This window comes from Carlito syrichta, unplaced genomic scaffold (assembly GCF_000164805.1).
Source record: "Carlito syrichta isolate Samal-C Ts95f unplaced genomic scaffold, Tarsius_syrichta-2.0.1 Scaffold311662, whole genome shotgun sequence".
NCBI classification, from domain to species: domain Eukaryota; kingdom Metazoa; phylum Chordata; class Mammalia; order Primates; family Tarsiidae; genus Carlito; species Carlito syrichta.
This window is the reverse complement of record NW_007255758.1, coordinates 171,500-190,615: the sequence shown is the minus strand read 5'-3', so window position 1 is coordinate 190,615 and position 19,116 is coordinate 171,500. Positions and strand designations below refer to the sequence as shown.

Sequence of the window (19,116 nt, the reverse complement as noted above, 5' to 3'; positions counted from 1 at the left end):
CCCCCCCCGAGTTGCTTTCCAGGGCTCCAACTTTGATTCAGAGTCGTCCCCCCAAAGTGGGGACTCTGGAAACCAGCCAACTTCCTCCACCCACGTACTATACACACTCAGGTCTGGGACTCAGTGTCTTCATCTGGAAACTAGGAACGAGACTGCCTTTCCCTGGCAGGATGTGGTACAAATTTTTATTGGCTGGTTTGTTTATTTTGTAGCTTGTTAGTTTCTCCTTTCTCAGCCCATTCTCTGAGCAGGGTGCTTGTTGACATCTGCCTCTCCAGGCACTTAATAATAAATATTCACCGCACTAAGAGCAGTGACACTTTCACATATGGCACAAGCATTGTTCAAAGGGCTCCTGTAGCCCCCCCCCCACCTCTCCACAGCCCTCTGAGGTGAATTTTGTGATCATCAACCTTGTTTTTTACAGCCGGAAGAGTGAGGCACAGAGATGTTAGGTAACTCACTTAGGGCTACCCACCTGGGAGTTCACAGCCCCAGGGGATTCAGATCTGCACCAGCTGGCTTGAGAGCCCAGTAAATATGGCTGGAGGGCTGCATGTGTATGGACGTTACCATGTGCGGTGGTGCCTGGTGCCTTGTAGGCATCCAGGTGTCTTCAGTGGTGTGTGGCATCTGCCACAGCACCTGGTGACAGGAGATGCTAAGCAAATTGTGGTGGTTGTGCCTTTCCAGTGTGAATGAGACAGTCTCTGCAAAGCTCACCTCCAGGTGTAAGATTTCCAGTCCTGGGTGCTCCTGACACTTGGGGGCACATCCTTCTTTGTTGCTGGGGACTGTCCCTTGCACTGTAGGTTATGGAGCAGCATCTCTGGACGCCATCCATTAAAACCCACCCCAATTTTGAAAAGTGACTTCTAGTCGTTGCCAGGTACCTCTTGAGGGACACAGTTGCCCCCAGCTAGTTGCCGGAGTCTTTCTCCTGCCCTCACTGGTCTGGTCATTGGCTTCTGTGCTCCTGCAGACCACATCCCCTCATGACGTGGGAAGGATGCCATCTCTAATGTGGTCAAATTTCTTTGCAAAATACAGGCTGCGGGTGTGAGGTGGCCTGGGAGGTTTCTTGCTACTGAAGTTGTTCACAGCTCACTGCAAGTGTCAGAAAACCCCAGGCCTCCCAGGGCTACCAGGGCCTCAGCCCCTCCTTCCTGCCCTCACAGCAGCCTCCGAGGTGGCTGGACTCTCTGAAGTGTTTGTTCATGCTGTCTGTGAGCCAGGCCTGGCTCCCAAGTCATGGGATTTTCCACAGTTCCTCAGGCTCCCGGTGGCTTTTCTTAAATTCCTGAAATAGTACCTTCCAGCTTCTTCGTTCAGCATTCTCTCTTACTGGGAAGCTGAGGGGGAAGGTTAATTTAGGTTAACTAGTAACTTCCTCTTGCTGCATACTTTTGTTTCTTTGATGCATAGAGAAGTTGTTTTGTTTTGTTTTGTTTTGTTGACAGCTTAAAAAATACCCTCGTATTATCTCTCAGTGGTTTTAATTTTTTTTCAAACTCCTGACCTTAAGTCATCCTCTCACCTCAGCCTCCCAAAGTGTTGGGATTATAGGTGTGAGCCACCATGTGTGGCCTAGAGGTGATTTTTTAAAATGAGGGACGTGAATTAAAAGGAAAAAAGTCAAGGAAGACAGAGGCACTAGGAGCCTTGGAAACATAGCTGATAATGTGGGCTCTATCCCATTAACCATATTCCCCTAGGCCTGAGCCCCCACTTCTGGTTGCACATTCTGCTTTCATTGAGCTGGTTGTGCCTGGTGTTTCAGAAAGCTCGATGTGCTATGGTGTGTGCCAGGTGGTATGGCTGATGGGAGGAAGAGAGACAGTGAGTGCAGGAAAAGGGAGAGGAGGCTGCTTTGAACCTCAAGGAAGGGTGGTGGGGGTGTGGGGGCCATCCTGGTGGCAAGAGGTTTGCAGAAACACAGCCCATTCTCCACTGGCCCTGGCAGCTGCTGGTCCTTCCACCCAGAGCTGCCGTGAACCTGCCCGGGAGAGGGCAAGGGAGTTCTGGGAGCATGGGGGAACCCTCCTTAGACCCCTATCGCTGAGTGTCCAAATGGCTCAACCTCCTGTCATACTGAAGTCTCCTGTGGTTTCCTTCTGCTTTCTGAGTCAGGCTGAAGCGCCTTCTTCAGAAACTGGCGTCTGACAGCAAACAGTGCCCAGCGCCACTGATGTCGACTATCTGGGGCTGGACTGCTTATTTGTGAGAAAGGAACAGAGTGTTCTGCTCGAGCTCGTTCCCACAGCTCCATATGCACCTGACATGCTGTCTCTGTGCTTTCCAGGTGGGGGGACAAACAGCATCACCGTGAAGAACGCCACATTCACCTGGGCCAGGAGCGACCCGCCCACGCTGAATGGGTGAGCTGAGATGTGGACACACATGAGGGCTGCAGAGAGCCACGGGGCTTTGGTCAGACATGGGTATGAATTCCTGCCATGCTCCAGCTCTGTGGCCTTGGACAGGTCACTTGGCCCTTCTGAGCCTCAGCTTTTCCAGCTGGAAAGTAGGTCCAGAAACACCTGCTTGGGCTGTCCTGAGGAGCAGACGCGAAGGTGCCTAGTCCAGAATGTTCTCTCTGGCTGTGACAGAAACCTGGCATAGTTAGGCTTAGACAACAGAGGGGAGTTTTGACTCATGTAATTGCAGAGTATTCAGGTATGGTGTGATCCAGGGACTCAGTGCTGTCAGAACCTTCTCCATCGTCTCTTTGTCCCAGTGCTATCCTCCCTGGACAGGAGGCCCACTTGTCTCCTGTTGGCCCAGGTTGGGTCACATGCCCCATCTGAACCCATCACTGTACCCAGAGGGACCGGGCACACCGAGAGGCCAGGTGGGCCTGAGGCTGTCTCCCTGCTTGGCATGGCTGGCTCTGTCCACTCCAAGGTCCCTCTGCCTGACTGGCCTTTGTCACCCTTTTTCCTCTGGCACCCTGCCCGCCGCAGTCCTTATCTTTCTAAAGCACACGGTGTCTGGGGAATTGGCCTTGTCCCCAAACAGTCTGTCAAGTGCCTCTCATTTCCTTCTAGGGGCAGGGGTGGGGGTGGGGCGCCTTGTTCTACAGCTCTAATAGGGCTCCTTAAGGAAACCCCAGAACACGGGGCCAATGGGACCTTTTGAGAGGCCACATATGTCTCCTATGCCCCTAAACAGTGTGTCCTCTGACTGGTGAGCCAGGTTGCTGCTGTGTTTTGCCAGCTAGGGGACTGACTCTCCAGAGAAAAGACTGCACAGGAAGCCTGTGTTGAAAATCCATGATGGGACTAAATGTTTAAGAAGTTTTTCTGTGTGTCTAAACTTAAATCCTGCCTGCTTCTGTGGTCGCTTTCTCTCTTGCTCTGCTCCACAGCTAATCTGCGTCTGAGGCCCCTGCTTTCCTCCATTCTTCCAGTCTCTGATGCCTTCCTGCTCTGAACACCCCGGCCCCTTGAGCTTCTTTCAGCCTCCTTTCTCTGCTCAACCCCTCCCTTTCCTCGACTTACAAATGTGTTCCTGTCTCACCTGGACCATGGTGGGTGCTGGCTCTGGTCCCATAATCCATTTTCCTCCCTGCATAGAAACAAAAGTGTAATCAGTGTTGGTGTGCAGCAAGATTGTAAGGATTAAACAACTGGGCCAGATACGGTGGCTCACGCCTGTAAGCCCAGCACTTTGGGAAGTCAAGGTGGGAGGATCGCTTGATTCCAGGAGTTCAAGACAAGGCTAGGCAACATAGTGAGACCTCATCTCTACAAAAAATAAAAAATTTAGCCAGGAGTGGTGGCTCACACCTGTCGTTTCAGTTACTTGGGAGGCTGAAGCAGAAGGATTGCCTGAGCCCAGGAGGTCAAAGCTGTGGTAAACCCTGATTGTGCTGCTGCACTCCAGCATTGGTGACTGAGTGAGACTTTAACTCAAAAAAAAAAAAAAAGAAAGAAAGAAAGAAACAGTCAATGACTGCAAAATCTGTGAGCATTTCCACAAATATGCCGAAATCCTAATAGCCGCAGGTGAAGACCCCAGTCCACATGCATGAGCCCAACAAAGCCCCAGTTGTGTCCGCCCTTCCCAGCTGTGGCTGTGCTGCCTGCAGACACTGAGTGACAGCCACTTGTGCCGGTGGAACTTTGAGCTTGCTTTGTTTGGCTGCTGTTTGTTTGATTTCAACAGAGATGCCACTTAGATTTGCTCATGCCCCCCTTCCCGTGACCCCTCGGTGGCTTCCATCTTGCAGTGCATGGGCATCTTAGTATGGCATTTGTCGGTGTTCCTTGGGCCCAGCTGCCCCATACTCCCCTTTGTCACCACATCCGGGATTGCACCCTGTCACCTCATCCCTGTGGGCCTTTCTCCAGCGGTCCCTGGGTTTCTGTGTCCCGAGCATGCCCCTTCTTCCTTCAGAGTGCTCTGAGGGTCCTCTTCTTTGGGATGTCACATCATGTTCCCAGCAGGGTCACACCCTCTCTTCGGCTCTGTGTGACACGGTCCCTCAGGCCTCTCGCTGCTTCTATCCTCTAAGGTGCATTGGCATCCCGGCCCTGTCACCCACCTCAGAACAGGGTGGCCCTGGAAGGCCCTGGAGGTCCCGTGAGGCACTCACTGGCCTGAGCTCAGAACTAGAAATGGCGGAAGGAGTTTCGAGACCTCTGTGTCCATGACGACCCTGTCATCTGTGTCTGTCTCTCTCTCCTCGGGTGACTCCAAGCTCAGGTGGGCAGGAGCACAGCCCTGTGGTCTCACCCAGCACGACTGAGGCAGGGTATGTTGTTTCATTTCAGCATCACCTTCTCGGTTCCAGAAGGTTCCTTGGTGGCCGTGGTGGGTCAGGTGGGCTGTGGAAAGTCGTCTCTGCTCTCTGCCCTCTTGGCCGAGATGGACAAGGTAGAGGGGTGCGTGACTCTCAAGGTAGGTGAGGACTGTGGGATGTGTGCTGGGGGAGTGGGTGGCCAGGGAGAAGCTGGGGCGGCGCTGGCTCTTTGATGACTATCCCTGTGCTGAAACGAGTGCAGGGTCTCTCTTCCTCTCTTATTCTCTTTCTTCCTTTTATTTTTATTTTTATTTTTGAGTTGGAGTCTCACTCTGTCACCCAGGTTAGAGTGCAGCAGTACCATCATAGTTCACTGTAGCCTTGACCTCCTGGGCATAAGTGATCCTTCTGCCTCAGCCTCCTGAGTTATCTGGAACTACAGGCATGCACCACCACACCCAGCCAATTTTTGAAATTTTTTTTCTGTAGAGACGAGGTCTTGCTATGTTGTCCAGGCTAGTCTCAAACTCCTGGGTATGAGCAATCTACTCTAATTCCTTCTATTCTTTTCTCTGCTGTCCTAGAAGGAGGAATTTTGGTGTGATTTATTTTCTGCTGTGTTCCAGCAATTAGAATAGTGCCGAACATACAGTAGGCACTTAAATATTTAATAGATGCTCAAATACTCCGTGGTATGCTCTCTGTCTCTCCTTCCTCCCTGTCTCTGCCCCTAGTTGTGTGACTTTTAGTCTCTTTGTATATGAATCTTTCTGACTTGTTCTTTCTCTTTATGAATCTGTCTTTATAGCTCTTCTTATAAATATAACAAATTAACAAGTGTCATGCCTCCCACCTGTAATCCCAACACTCGGGGAGGTGAGGATGGGAATATTGCTTGAGCCCAGGAGTTCGAGACCAGCCTGGGCAACATAGTGAGAGCTTGTCTCTACAGCAAATTAGCTGGACAAATTAGCTGGACATGGTGGTGTAAGCCTATAGTCCCAATGTCTTGGGAGGCTGAGGTAGAAGGATTGCCTGAACCCAGGAGTTTGAGGCTGTGGTGAGCCACGATTATTCCACTGCACTCCAGCCTGGGTGACAGAGTGAGACCTGACTGAAAAAAAAATTGCATATAAATATGATATATTTATATCTTATATTTATGTCTTATAAATGTGATACAACTTAACAGTTATTTTGGTTTATGTGGTTAGAATATTTTCTTAGGTCTTTTTTTAAAGGCACGGTTTAAACTCAGAGTGATTGCTGAATTCTTTTTTTTTTTTTTTTTTGATTTGGAGTCTCACTCTGTCGCCCAGACTGGAGGGCAGTGGCCGCTCCTGGCCACCGCAGCCTCAACCTGCTGGGCTCCGGTGATCCTTCCGCCTCAGCCTTCCAAGTATCTGGAACTACAGGTGTGCACTACCACACCCGGCTAATTTTTGATTTATTGTAGAGATGAGGTCTCGCCAAGTTGCCCAGGCAGGTCTCGAACCTGTGGGCTCAAGCAATCCACTCACCTCCGCCTCCCAAGGCACGGGATTACAGGCTGAGCCACCGAGCCCATCTGAATTCTTAATATAGACTAAAAGGAGACTGCAGGTTTATAGCTTCTAAATGCAAAGTGTACTTTGAACTAGTGGAATTCCCTGAGAGAGCTTCGGAGGCTGCTTCACAAAAAAGTCCCTCCGGAAGTCAAGAGCCTTGGCTTACATTTAGTTCATTCCCCCAAAAAGCCTTTTCCTGGTATAAAGATTTGTCCTTGGAAGTTGAGTGAACACTAGCATTTCCTGGAGTAGGTCTGTGGCAAAGTCTCTCGGGAATGTTTGGGGAATAAAGCGCCCCCAGGCTTAGGCAAGCCTGGGAAATACTATATATTCTGACTCCTTCCCTCTTGAAGATTTATAATGAACTTTGTCAAAGTAAAGGCCCTGAGAAGTCATGCAAAGTTAAAAACAAAGCAAAACCCCTATTTAACATTGTTTACCCCATGTGGCATGTTTACGTCCCCAGAACTACCTTCTCTTAATCCAGTTTTGGGGATTCTAGTTTGTCATTGTTTTCATTTCAGGGCAAATCCCTTTCTTTGTTGATTGTATGATGCGCTTTAGAAAGTAGACCTTAGGGTAGTTGGGCCCACGGTGATGACATCTCATGGTCTTCTGAGACATGTTCCGTCATTCCTTCTGAGTCTGTGCTATCCAGTAAGATGAATGGGGACTGTGAGCTATTCCAGTCATGTTGGCACCCACTCACCTTCTGTTTTATTCACCTGGGGTTTCCCCTTTCTGGCGCTATTGTTACATTGGGCCCAACAGCTATTTGTGACCGGTTGTTTTGCCCTCATAAGGGGAGTGCTGGCAATGTGTTTACAATACTTAACTGTTTTCTAGATGTTTGAGTTGGTGGTTTATGCCTGCCGTGTCTGAATTATCTGTAAGTTTTGTGGAGAGACTTTGTGACGTTTCTGCCTCCTGTGAGTTAGGATGAGAGTCAGCAGTTTAGTTATTTACCTGAGAATTTGGAGTAAGAGTCACGGCACCTGAGACCTACTCAGCCTTGCCCCCTAGCATTCCCTCTTCTAGAATCTTCAGTGGCTCCCAGTGCCCTCCTGATAAACCCTACCACATATGGGCACCCTGCTGCCCTCCAGCCCCTCTCCCGCTATCGTCCCCTCACACAGTCAGTGCTTCAGTCTTATGGCCTTTCTTGTTTTTGAGCTGGGGTCTCACTCTGTCGCCCAGGCTGGAGTGTAGTGGCATGACCACAACTCACTGCAGCCTCAACCTCCTGGGCTCAGGTGATCCCTCTCCCTCAGCCTCCTGAGTAGCTGGGATTAGAGGCGTGCACCACCACGCCTGGCTAATTTTTTTAATTTTTGTAGAGACAAAGACTTGCTATGTTGCCCGGGCTGGTCTCAAAACTCCTGACCCCAAGCCATCCTCCCACCTCAGCTTCCCAAAATGCTAGGATTTCAGACTTGAGCTACTGTGCCCAACCTGCTTAAATTTCATCGAGAAAATTTCCTCAAGGAATCCTTCCTCGGTGTTCCAAAGTACATTGGACTTTTAAAAAGCCTTATATATCTTTCTTTCTTAGTGTCTGCTGCACCCATAAGCTAGTTGTTTTTTGGTTACGTCAGAGAATTCTACTCCTTTTCCCTTGATTTTTTTTTTTTGGTCTCCCTTTCTTGGTGATGAAAAGGAACTTTTACCCTTTGGAAGGTGGGGTTTTGGTTGCTGCTGTAGACATTTAGTAAATAACCCACTAAATATATAACTATAATCTCATCAATGAGGACTTCAACTCAAACTCCTGACACTGGGGTCAGTGACTCACCTAGTATGAGTTCTTATCCCAGCTCTGGCATCTGTAGTCCTTTGTGACTCAGTTTCCCTCTTGTTGAAGCAGTAGGTGTGATACAAATATCTTATGATTTGGGGCCTTCCTGGCAGGTGGGTGGGCTGGCTGCCATCTTGTTGACCAAGTCTGTCTGCCTATCTCACCCCCTTCTCCGTTTGCTCTGCAGGGCTCAGTGGCCTACGTGCCCCAGCAGGCCTGGATCCAGAACGATTCTCTCCGAGAAAATATTCTCTTTGGACGCCCACTGCAGGAACAGTATTACAAGGCTGTGGTAGAGGCTTGTGCCCTCCTCCCAGACCTTGAAATCCTGCCCACCGGAGACCGGACAGAGATAGGCGAGAAGGTCAGTGCAGTTCCATCATTGGCCCCTGGACCAGTCAACGATTGCTGCATAACAAACACCTCCAAATCTCTGTGGGCTCGTGAGTTAATGGCAGCTGGCTGACCCAGGCTAGGCTCAGCTTGACGGTTCTCCTGCTCTCTGTGGGCCTCTGAGCTTGGCTCCAGGTTGTGGGTGTGGCCCAGGGGAAGGCTCTTCTTGTGGTGGCAGCTGAAGACCAAGAGAGGGGGCTGGGTGAGAGAAAAGCAGGGGATGTCTCTTAAAGCACACTGTCTTTTCCACCCAGAAAGCATGTCTATTGACTAAGCCCAAAGGCAAGGGACCAGGAAGGGTGTACAGTCTGTGTCTGCGAGCACGTGACTGCAAAGTCATATGACAAAGGGCATAGACAAGGAGGAGGAGTGATGATTCAGAGGTCCACAGTCCCTGTCATAGCAGTGACAGTTGCTAATAACACTTACTGAGTATTTTCTGTGAGCCAGGCACCGTGCCAAGTATTTACACACATTTCATCCTCACAGCAAGCCCATGAGATGTTGTTATCCCCATTAAATGGTTGAGTAGAGGGAGGCACAGAGAGGTTGTGTGACTTGCCTGATGCCACGGAGCACCGAGAGAGCATGGCTGTTAGGTCCATGTTCTTACCTGCTAGTTCTGTCCCCTATAAGGAGGGCCTCCCACCACTCCTGCTCCCTCCCCCTGTGCTCCAGCCCTAGGTCTTAGCAGCCCCCAGCCCCTTCCCACCTCTATGCCTTTGTCTAAGCCTCCCAGGCCTGGGTTGCTCTCCCTGGCTGCTGCCTGGGTTGCTCTCCCTGGCTGCTGCCACTTTGCTTTGGCGCCCCCTGGTGGCTGTCTGGTTTCCTGGCCTTGGAGGACCAGGAATTCAAAGACCTCGCTCACCTGCCTCTTTTTAGTTACAAGCCAGTGGCTCCACCAGCTTTCTTATTTGGCGCATGATCTTTTTAAAATGGAGGCAATATGCAGCTCCTTGGAAAGGAAAGACAGTTGTTAGCTCGTGTGAGCAGAAAACAAGACCTGAATGGAAGGACACACGTGGTTCTTGTAGAATCCAGGGGCTGGGGTGTGTGGGGTCTCAGGGAGAGTGGGCAGGCAGCCTGGGCCCTGCTGTTGTTCTCTCTCCTTTTCTGCATATCTGCTTTGTGCTTTTCTACAAGTGTCTGTTTCTGGCACTCGAAGACTCTTGTCTGTCTCTGTCTTATCTGTCTCTGTCTAGATCCCAGGGCCAAAGTCTGGAGAGAGAAAATGTTAGTTGGGTGTTAGCTTGGGGCTGGAGTCTGCCCTGGTCTAATGAGCTGTGACCAGAGGGCCCATCTAAAGGCTCCTGGCTGCCAGGACCCGCCTCAGTGCATGGAGGAGGGAGGGTAGGCATCTCTCCCGAGGGATGGGATAGTTAACCCGGGGGTGGCCACTGTGCTTCTGGGGCCAGATGTGGAAATGGCATTGGGACATCTGTCGTGGGGGACTGGCGCTGCTGGTCTATGTGGTGCCCTCCTGGTGAGCGAGACCTAGGCTGGGTTTCCACATCCCGGGTAGAGCCTGCCTTGCTCTGCGTGGCTTTACTGGGGACTGGTAGATCCAGAGGCAGCTGAATGTCAGCTATTAACAACAAAGGCAACAGCAAGACAATAGCAATATCATTACCACACTCACTGGTGCCTTCCACCAGACTACAGGATCAGGACCTTCACTCTGACCAACACTGTTGACTTGGTGCCATCAGCCCACTCAGTGCTGAGTGTTCACTGTGTGCCAGGTGCCCTGCCCAGCAACTCTCAGGAGACTCAGGTTTTCTCTTCCCCCCATTTTGCAGATGAAGCTAAGCCTCGTGCCTATGATCCTGTCCTCGACTGTGGTGGAGCTGGGCCTTGTTCATGTGGGTGTAACCTCCTGCTTTCAGTCTTGTACCAAAACAAGAGGAAGTGGGTATAGTCCTGTGGTCCCCTGACCTGGGCCCATTGCACCCTGAGCAAGTCATCCGCTTGGGTGGCTCTGCTACATTTCTCTTTCCTCTTTTTTTAGAGACAGTATCTCGCTCTATCACCATGGCTGGGGTGCAGTGGTGCAATCATAGCTCACTACAGCCTCAAGCTCCTGGGCTTAAGTAATCCTCCCACCTCAGCCTCTCCAGTCCCTGGGACAACAGGTGCCCACCACTTCTCTCAGCTAATTTTTTATTTTTATTTTTTAGAGACAAGGTCTTGCTATCTTGCCCAGGCTGGTCACAAACTCCCGGCCTCAAGTAATCTTCCCGCCTTGACCTCCCAAAGTGCTGAGATTGCAGGCATGAGCCACCGTGCCCAGCCTCTGCCACATTTCTTGAGTCTCCAGGTTCCCCAGGAAGTCCACCCTTCTGCCGTGTCTCTTCCCAGGGCGTGAACCTGTCTGGGGGCCAGAAGCAGCGTGTGAGCCTGGCGCGGGCCGTGTACTGCAACTCCGATATTTACCTCTTCGATGATCCCTTGTCAGCGGTAGATGCCCACGTGGGAAAACACATCTTTGAAAATGTGGTTGGCCCTAAGGGGATGCTGAAGAACAAGGTACCTGCTGGTGGGTGGGACTTGGCACTGGCTTCTCACTCTTTGGTGAAGCCAGAGTGTGTCCCCTTGAGCAGTCCTCCCCTGGCCTTTTCTGTTTTTAATGTAACTTGAAGAACACATTTCTCTTGTTTCTCTTGGAAGCCTGCCCAAGACAGCTGCCCGCACTTGCCTTTATAGGGCTGAGTCCTCAGCAGGGTCTTGAGGGCATGACCTCCACTCAACCAAGACAACCCCTCTTCTCAATTCCATCCCATGTCCAACTCCCCAGGGGGAATCCCATCCCAAGACCCTCTGGACCAAGTGGGTCATGCCTCCTTCCATGCCAGGTGGCCGTGCGTGGAGCAGGAAGTTTGGAGCAGGGAAATTGCCACAATGCCGTAACACGATAGGACCTCATTCCTGGGCTTTTCTTTTTCAAGTCTTTTTGCTGTATGTGTAAACTTTTAAGATAGGTTGTCTTGTTTTATATGTCTATGTACATTTATATGTACACACACATAGAGGAAGCATTTTGCTATTGAACCTATTGTAAGTGTACCCGCACACCCCACTATATTTCCATGTAAACATAACATTTAAATAGTAAGGAATTTTTTTATGTTATCAAAGTAATGCATGCCCATGGCAACAAAATCAGAGAGTTCAAGGACATGGGTAGATCTTCTGTATCCCTCTCCCTCCTGTACCCCTCATTTTTCTCTCGAGAGCAGGGCTCAACAGATTGGCCTATTGCCTGCTTTTATGTGGTGCTTGGGCCGAGGCTGGTGTTCCGGCCAGATGTTGACATTTTTAAATGGTTGGAAGAAATCTAAAAGGGAACAGTCTTTTGTGATGTGTGAAGTTACATCTTTAATTTGCATGTCAGTGTCCATACCCGGATTGCAGCCTGCTTCTAATCTTATCTGTGGCTGCCTCGGGCCGTGAGGACAGAGCTGTGTTGTTGCAGGGTGACTGTAAGGTCCCCAGGGCTGTAAGATCCCCTTTAAGAAAAAATTGCTGACTTCTGTTAATAGTTGGATGGCTGTCTTCCAGGCTTTCAGATTCGCAGATAAAATATCTACCCGTGTACGGATTTGCTTGTGGCTTTTAGGGTAGCAGGCATAGGAAGTTGGTTTAAAAGAAAAATTGGGGGCAACCCCCTTGGGTCCCCTCCTACTGTGGGAGCTTTTCTGACCTCTCAATAAATCCCGCTTTCTCACAAAAAAGAAAAAAGAAAAGAAAATTTAGGCCACCGCACACAGACTCTTCTGTAGAAACATCAGTCTTTTATTCCTTCACATGTGCGTGAATCCTCCCCCCCAGCACCAAATCCACACTCTCAGCAGACTCGCCTTTTCTGCTGTGTTTTGCCATCCAGCTCACAGTCTTGCTCCTGCTGTGTGTCTTGGAATGGGGGGTGGGTTGTCTGGTTTGCTCCTTGCCACTTCCCTAGGTTAGCATGGCTGGCCTAAGGCACGCCTGAGAGGGGAAGGGCTGCATGCGTAGGACCAGCTGTTCTGCGGGCATCATCCTGGGCGTGTGTCCTCCTGCAGGCCTGGCTGTGCCCTCCAGGTGCCCGCCAGCTCCTTCCTTCCTCCGCCAACTCCTTCCTTCTACTGAGTCTAGCCGTCTCCCCATGCCTGACATGCCCGTTTCTCATTTCCCGTAGACACGCCTCCTGGTCACACACAGCATCAGCTACCTGCCGCAGGTGGACGTCATCATCGTCATGAGTGGTGGCAAGATCTCTGAGATGGGCTCCTACCAGGAGCTGCTGGCCCGCGACGGGGCCTTCGCTGAGTTCCTGCGCACGTACACCAGCACCGAGCAAGATCAGGCCTCAGACGGGGACGGTAGGAGTGGGTGGGGTCCCTTCTGCCTTGAAGGGCCACATCTGCCCCTCTGAGGTTGCCACTAGCCACCTCGGAAGGGTGGCTTATTGGGGCACTGGGTGGAACTGGCCCCTCGGGAGCCAACTGGGGGGCCTGTCTTGACCCCTATGGGGCTGACCTGGACAAGGCCCAACACTTTGCTGTAATGTGGCTGAGGCCTGCCAAGCCTCAGGGTCCTCATGGCAAAAATGGGGACAAGGAAATTAAAGTCCCTCTGGCTCTCAGGAGGCCGAGAGACATCGAGAACAGAGTGACTCAGGACAGACGTGAGGGGAGCAGGTGGTTGAGCCTGCAGGCATGGAGATGGCAGAACCTGGGTTTGAATCCCAGAGGCTGCTTCTGCCAGCTGTGTGACCGCAGGCCTGTCCTTCCAACCCCCACCCCCGAGCCTGGCACCTGACCCTGACCTTATATGAAGCCAGTGGAGTAGGTTCTGAGAATCCTGTCCTCTCAGTTGGGTTCAGGTTCAGGGTCAGCTGTGTAGCCTTCTTGGCTGCCTGTGTTTCTGGGTCACACTAGCATCTTGGAGGACCCTCTGCTCAACTCCCCCTGGGGGCTTTGACCGTATTGACTTGGAGAGGGAGCAGGTCAGCTGGTGCTTTTTCTGGGCCCCAAGGGACCACACCTTTGGTCTGGGGTACTCTGCTTTGGTTTCAGCGGGTGATAAAAAGCAGCACTGCTGAGAGGCCCTCTGTCCTGCTCTGATCTCCTTCCTCCAGGAGCTAATTACAGGCTCCCCAGGCCTCTGGGACTTGTGTGTTTCGTGCGGGTCTCAGATGGACTGGCCTCAGGGTGGGACTGCAGGGCTACCCAGTGCATAACTTCCATTGACAGAATTGATATCACAATCTGTGAATGGGGCCCCTAGGGTTGTAGGACGGAGCAGCCCTGTGGTACTGTGCCAGGGGCTTTGGGATGGCCTAGAAGGAGCTTGCTCATAAATTGACTCATCCAGTGGGGATTTATTATGTGCCTACTGAGTGTTAAGTACTTGTCTTAGTTTCCTGGGGCAGCTATAACAAAATATCCCAAACGTGCTGCCTAAGCAACAGAAGTATGTTGTCACACGTTCTGGAGACTGGAAGTTGAGGTCAGGATGTCAGCAGCGCCGGTTTCTTCTGAGGACAGTGACTCTGCCCCTTGCCTGTCCCTTGGCTTCTGGTGGCTGCTGGCAGTATCTGGAGTCCTTGGCTCGGGGAAGCACCACCTTGATCTCTGTCTTCATTTTCACATGGCCTTCTCCCTGTGTGTGTGTCTGTGTCCAGATTCCCACCCCTCCTTTTTTTTCTTGAGATGCAGTCTCCCTTTGCTACCCAGACTGGAGCACAGTAGCACAATCATGGCTCACTGTAACCTCAAACTCCTGAACTCAGGCGATCCTTCTGTATCAGCCTCCCTAGTAGCTGGGACTACATGCGAATGCTACCACATCCAGCTCATTTTTTTTATAGAGATGAAGTCTTGCTATATTGCCCAGGCTGGTTTCAAACTAGCCTCAAGCGATCCTCCCGCCTCAGCCTCCCAAAGTGCTGAGATTGTAGGTGTAAGCCACCACACCCAGCTTCCTAGTGGTTTTTAATAAGTGCTTTATTGGTCTATAATACACCATACAATTCACCCTTTAAATTGTTCTATCCAGTGACTGAGTATATCCAGGGTTGTGCAACCATCACCACAATCAGTTTTAGAACCTATTTATCACCCCCCTAAGAAGCTCTGTGTCCACGCAGGCAGTCCCCATTTTTCCCCAGCCACCCACCCCAAGGCAACTACCAACCTTATTTCTGTCTCTGTGGATCTGCCTGGACATTTTGTATCCATGGAATCATAGCCTGTGGGATTTTGTGCCAGCTACCTTCATGTAGAACGAGGCTCTCAGGGTTCTCTGTGTTGTAGCTTCATTCCTTTTATTGCTGAATAATACTATTCCATTGCATGGATCGACCGTGGCTTTTTTTTTCTGTTCATCTGTGGATGGATATCTGGGTTGTTTCCACATTTTGACGACTTCTGGGAGCCCTGGTGGTTTCAAAAGAAGAGTTATGTTTGTATTTTTGCTTTTTGAGAGCTGCCATTCCCTTCAGCTTTGAAATTCTCTGATCGGAATGAATGTTTGTGCCCTTGTGGTTGGAAAGTGCTGCCTTAAGTCTAGCCTGCTTCCTCTTGCTGTGGAATCTCCTGTCTCTGTCTCTTAGCCCCAGAGATGAGTTGCAGCAGCTGCTTGAACACCACTGTTTCCCCAACCTGTTTGGTGGGCTACATTTGGGCGAAAAACCCTCTACGCTTTCTGAACCCACACGTGTGGTTTTGACTGAATCCTCTCTAGAGAGTGAGTGAATCTCTCCTCCCTTCCCTCCAGGTGAGCAAGGATTGTCCTTAACTCTGGTGGCCGCTGATGGGTTCCACCCCCTGCCTGCCCAGCTGCCAGCAGATCCTACAGCTTCTCCAGAACATGGAGTGCCGCCCATGTCTCTGTTAGTTTTTGTGTGCATCAGCACTTAATTTGGTGATGAACACACTGCCCCCAGCCCTTCTGGGGTTTCCTTGCACCAGCTCAGCTTCCTGCCTCCAGGCAAAACACAGAGTCTGCCTCAGCCTGTGGGTCTGGGCAGCACCCCCTCTTTCCCCACCCTCTGGAGGGCCCTGGCTCTAAAGTCTTGGCCTCAGGAGCTGGTCTCGCCCAGCCCCAGCCAACTCCAAGCACCCCTGACCTTGAATGTTTGAAATGCATTTGTAGCTTCTCCTAAAGGTTCATTTTTTTGGGTGAATCAGCTCTTTTTCAAGAACACCTGGACTGGAAGAGGGTGGTATTGGTCTGGAGGACTCCTTCATGACACTGATTTCTAGAAAATTTGTTTATTTTTAACTTTTCTTGGGTGGCAAAGAGATTACCAATTGACCCATTAACCTTCATACTTGAATGGGGAGAAACATTTTTATGACTCTAGTTCCTTTCTTTCTTTCTTTAACTTTTCTTGGGTGGCAAAGAGATTACCAATTGACCCATTAACCTTCATACTTGAATGGGGAGAAACATTTTTATGACTCTAGTTCCTTTCTTTCTTTCTTTAACTTTTCTTGGGTGGCAAAGAGATTACAAATTGACTCATTAACCTTCATACTTGGATGGGGAGAAACATTTTTATGACTCTAGTTTCTTCCTCCCTCCCTCCCTCCCTCCCTCCCTCCCTCCCTCCTTCCTTCCCTCCTTCCTTCCTTTGTCGAGGTCTCACTCTGTGACCCAGGCTGTATGGAATGCAGTGACATGATGACAGCTCACTGCAGCCTTGACCTCCTGGGCTCAGGTGATCCTTCTACCTCAGCCCGCTGGGTAGCTAGGTCTATAGATGTGCAGCACAATGCCTGGTTAATTTTTTTTTTTTTTTGAGTTGGAATCTTACTCTGTCACCCAGGCTGGAGGGCAGGGGCATGCTCCCGGCCACCGCAGCCTCAACCTGCTGGGCTCAGGTGAGCCTTCTGCCTCAGCCTTCCGAGTAGCTGAAACTACAGGCGTGCACCAGCACGCCTGGCTGATTTTTTTTCCCAATTTTTTGTAGAGATGAGGTCTCACTATGTTGCCCAGGCTGGTCTTAAACTCCTGGGCTCAAGCAATTCTCCCACCTTAGCCTCCCAAAGTGCTGAGGTAACAGACGTGAGCCACCATGTCTGGGCTTTAGTTTTTTTTTTTTAGTAACCTAAAACCTAGAGCGATGGTTCAGTCCCCAGCCCCCCAGGAATATTTGGCAATATTGGGAGTCATTTTTGGCTGTCACTCCTGGCGTCTGATGGGCAGAGGCCAGCAATGTCAGGACACTCCCCATTGCCCTGCCCCACAGCAGAGTCGTCCTGCCCGAGATGGCACTGAGGGGAGAAGCCCTGTGTGCTCAGCCTTCATGCTGTCTGCCTTTCTTCCCTCACCATCCTGGGGGGACAGGCCTTGCTTCCAGTGATGTGTTTGTTTTTCAAAACCTCACTTGAACCATCTCTCAACTTTGTGACTAAAATTTTCCTTTTGGATTTTATGCTGAACTTTTAAAAACTGATGACAAAATCAGTAAGTGCTCATCATGGGCTTGGCAAACCAGAGGAGAGCGAAGAATCGGGATAGAAGGCCAGGTGTGGTGGCTCACGCCTGTCATCCCAGCACTTTGGGAGGCTGAGGCAGGTGGGTTGCTTGAGGCCAGAAGTTAAGACCAACCTGAACAACACAGCAAGACCCTATCTCGGTGAAAGAAAATCAGCCAGACATGGTGGAGCGCACCTGTGGTCCCAGCTACTCGGCAGGCTGAAGTGGGAGGATCGCTGAGTCCAGGAGTTTAAGGCTGCAGTAAGCTGCAATCGTGCCACTGCACTCCAGCCTGGGAGACAGAGGGAGACCCTGTTTCTAAAAATAAATGAATGAATGAACGTGTGACTCTATGAGTGAATGAAAAAAGTAAAAAACGTCAGGAAAGGGGTCACACTTCTCTCTCATGCCCAGAAGGGGGTGGCTTTGTCCTTGGTGTCTCTCCCACCCATCTTTTCCTTCCAGGCCTCTCTCCCTGACAAGGCTGAGGTCACCTTGCTCAGTCTTCTCTTTTCCTTCTCCCATTTCCCTGTTCTTAGTGTTGGGTCCCGAGCACCTCCCCACATGACAGAGCTGTGTCGTGAGCCCCACACAGCTGCTGGTGTTTGAGTGGACAGCACATTCCTTCCACCTGTCCTCAGAGGCTCATTTCTTCCTCTTTTGAGGATGAAGAACTTGCAGGGCCCAGGCAGGAGGAGGGGGAACTTGGGCGAGGCAGCCAGTCACTTCCATTTTTGGTCAAAAAGCGAGGCATTGGCTCTAAAGCAGGGAGTCGCATTCCTCTCTCGAGGGAGGCTGGCCCTCTGGCCCTTGCCCAAGCCAAGTTCCAGAACCTTCTTGAGTAAAGGCGGTGTTGGCGGAGTAAACAGCGTGGCTCCCGAAGTGCTTCTCTGAGGACTGGCCGCTGCGGACTTAGACCAGAAGTGGCCCTGTGAGGGCGCCAGGGCAGGGACACACATACGTGTCAGCATCTGACGCCCGTCCCCTGGTACCTGGACGAACTCAGGGGACAGTTGTTGATTTCTAAGTCTCAGGTGTTTGCTTAAAAAAAAGAAATGAAAATGAATTCTTGCTGCAGTGGCTCATACTTGTGATCCAGCACTTTGGGAGGTGGGAGGATTGCTGGAGCCTAGGAGTTTGAGACCAGCCAGGGCTGCATGGTGAGAACTTGTCTCTGCAAAACATAAAATAAAATAAAAAATTTTACTATTTATTTTTCTTTTCTTTTCTTTCTTCCTTCTTTCCTTCCTTCCTTTTTTTCTTCCTCTCTTCCTTCCTTTCTTTCCTTCTTTCTTCCTTCCTTCCTTTCTTCCTTCCTTTCTTCCTTCCTTCCTTTCTTTTTCTTTCTTTCTTCCTTTCTTTCCTTCTTCCTTCCTTCCTTTCTTCCTTCCTTTCTTTTCTTCTTTCTTTCTTCCTTCCTTCCTTGTCAGGGTCTTACTCTGTCACCCAGGCTGGAGTGCGGTGATCCAATCATAGCTCACTTCAGCCTCGACCTTCTGGGCTCCAGTGATCCTTTCGCCTCAGCCTCCCAAGTAGTTGGGACCACAAGCACGTGCCACCATGTCCAGCTAAGTTTTTAAAATTTTTTGTAGAGACGAGGTCTCACTATGTTGCCCAGGCTGGTCTCGAACTCCTGGGCTCAAGCAATCCTCCCGCCTCAGCCTCCCAAAGTGCTGGGATGACAGGCATGAGCCAGGCACCCAGGCCTAATTTCTTACTTTGTCATGGAGTTCTCCTCTTCCTGCCATGATTTCTTCCCTTTCCTTACTTTGTTTGGCTTCGTAGCACTGACTTAGATGTCATCAGTTATGATCTACTGGTTTGAATGTTGTCCGTCTCTCCCTTGGGACTCTAAGCTCCAGGACGACTTGTTAGTTGCCTCTGTTTCCCCAGACTGAGAACAGTGCCTGACACATAGTTGGCCCTCAAAAAAGGCATTAAATGAGTGAGTGAGTAGATTGCATCTTGATGGTGTGAGGCATGCCTGGTGCGAGAAGCTGTAGGTGAAAGGGCTTTTGGTATTTACACAGCTGCGTAGATAACCCAGATTAGAGGGAAATCGGAGCAGATGTCACCTCTTCCTCTCAGGGCTGGTTTAGAAACCAACCTTGTCAATATGGACTGTGGGAGGCGATATCTGTGGCCCACATGGTGATCCTTCTGGCAGTGAGAAG

At 50.6% G+C, this 19,116-nt stretch overlaps 1 protein-coding gene across 1 annotated transcript in view; it reads left to right on the top strand.

Moving 5' to 3' along the window:
• Positions 1-19,116, top strand: part of ABCC1 (ATP binding cassette subfamily C member 1) — a 103,052-nt gene that overhangs the window by 50,183 nt on the left and 33,753 nt on the right. Inside the window, exons 14-18 of the mRNA XM_021717985.1 lie at positions 2,303-2,378; positions 4,776-4,902; positions 8,274-8,450; positions 10,838-11,005; positions 12,654-12,837. Coding sequence (XP_021573660.1) covers positions 2,303-2,378; positions 4,776-4,902; positions 8,274-8,450; positions 10,838-11,005; positions 12,654-12,837 — 732 coding nt within the window. The remainder of the gene's footprint in view (positions 1-2,302; positions 2,379-4,775; positions 4,903-8,273; positions 8,451-10,837; positions 11,006-12,653; positions 12,838-19,116) is intronic.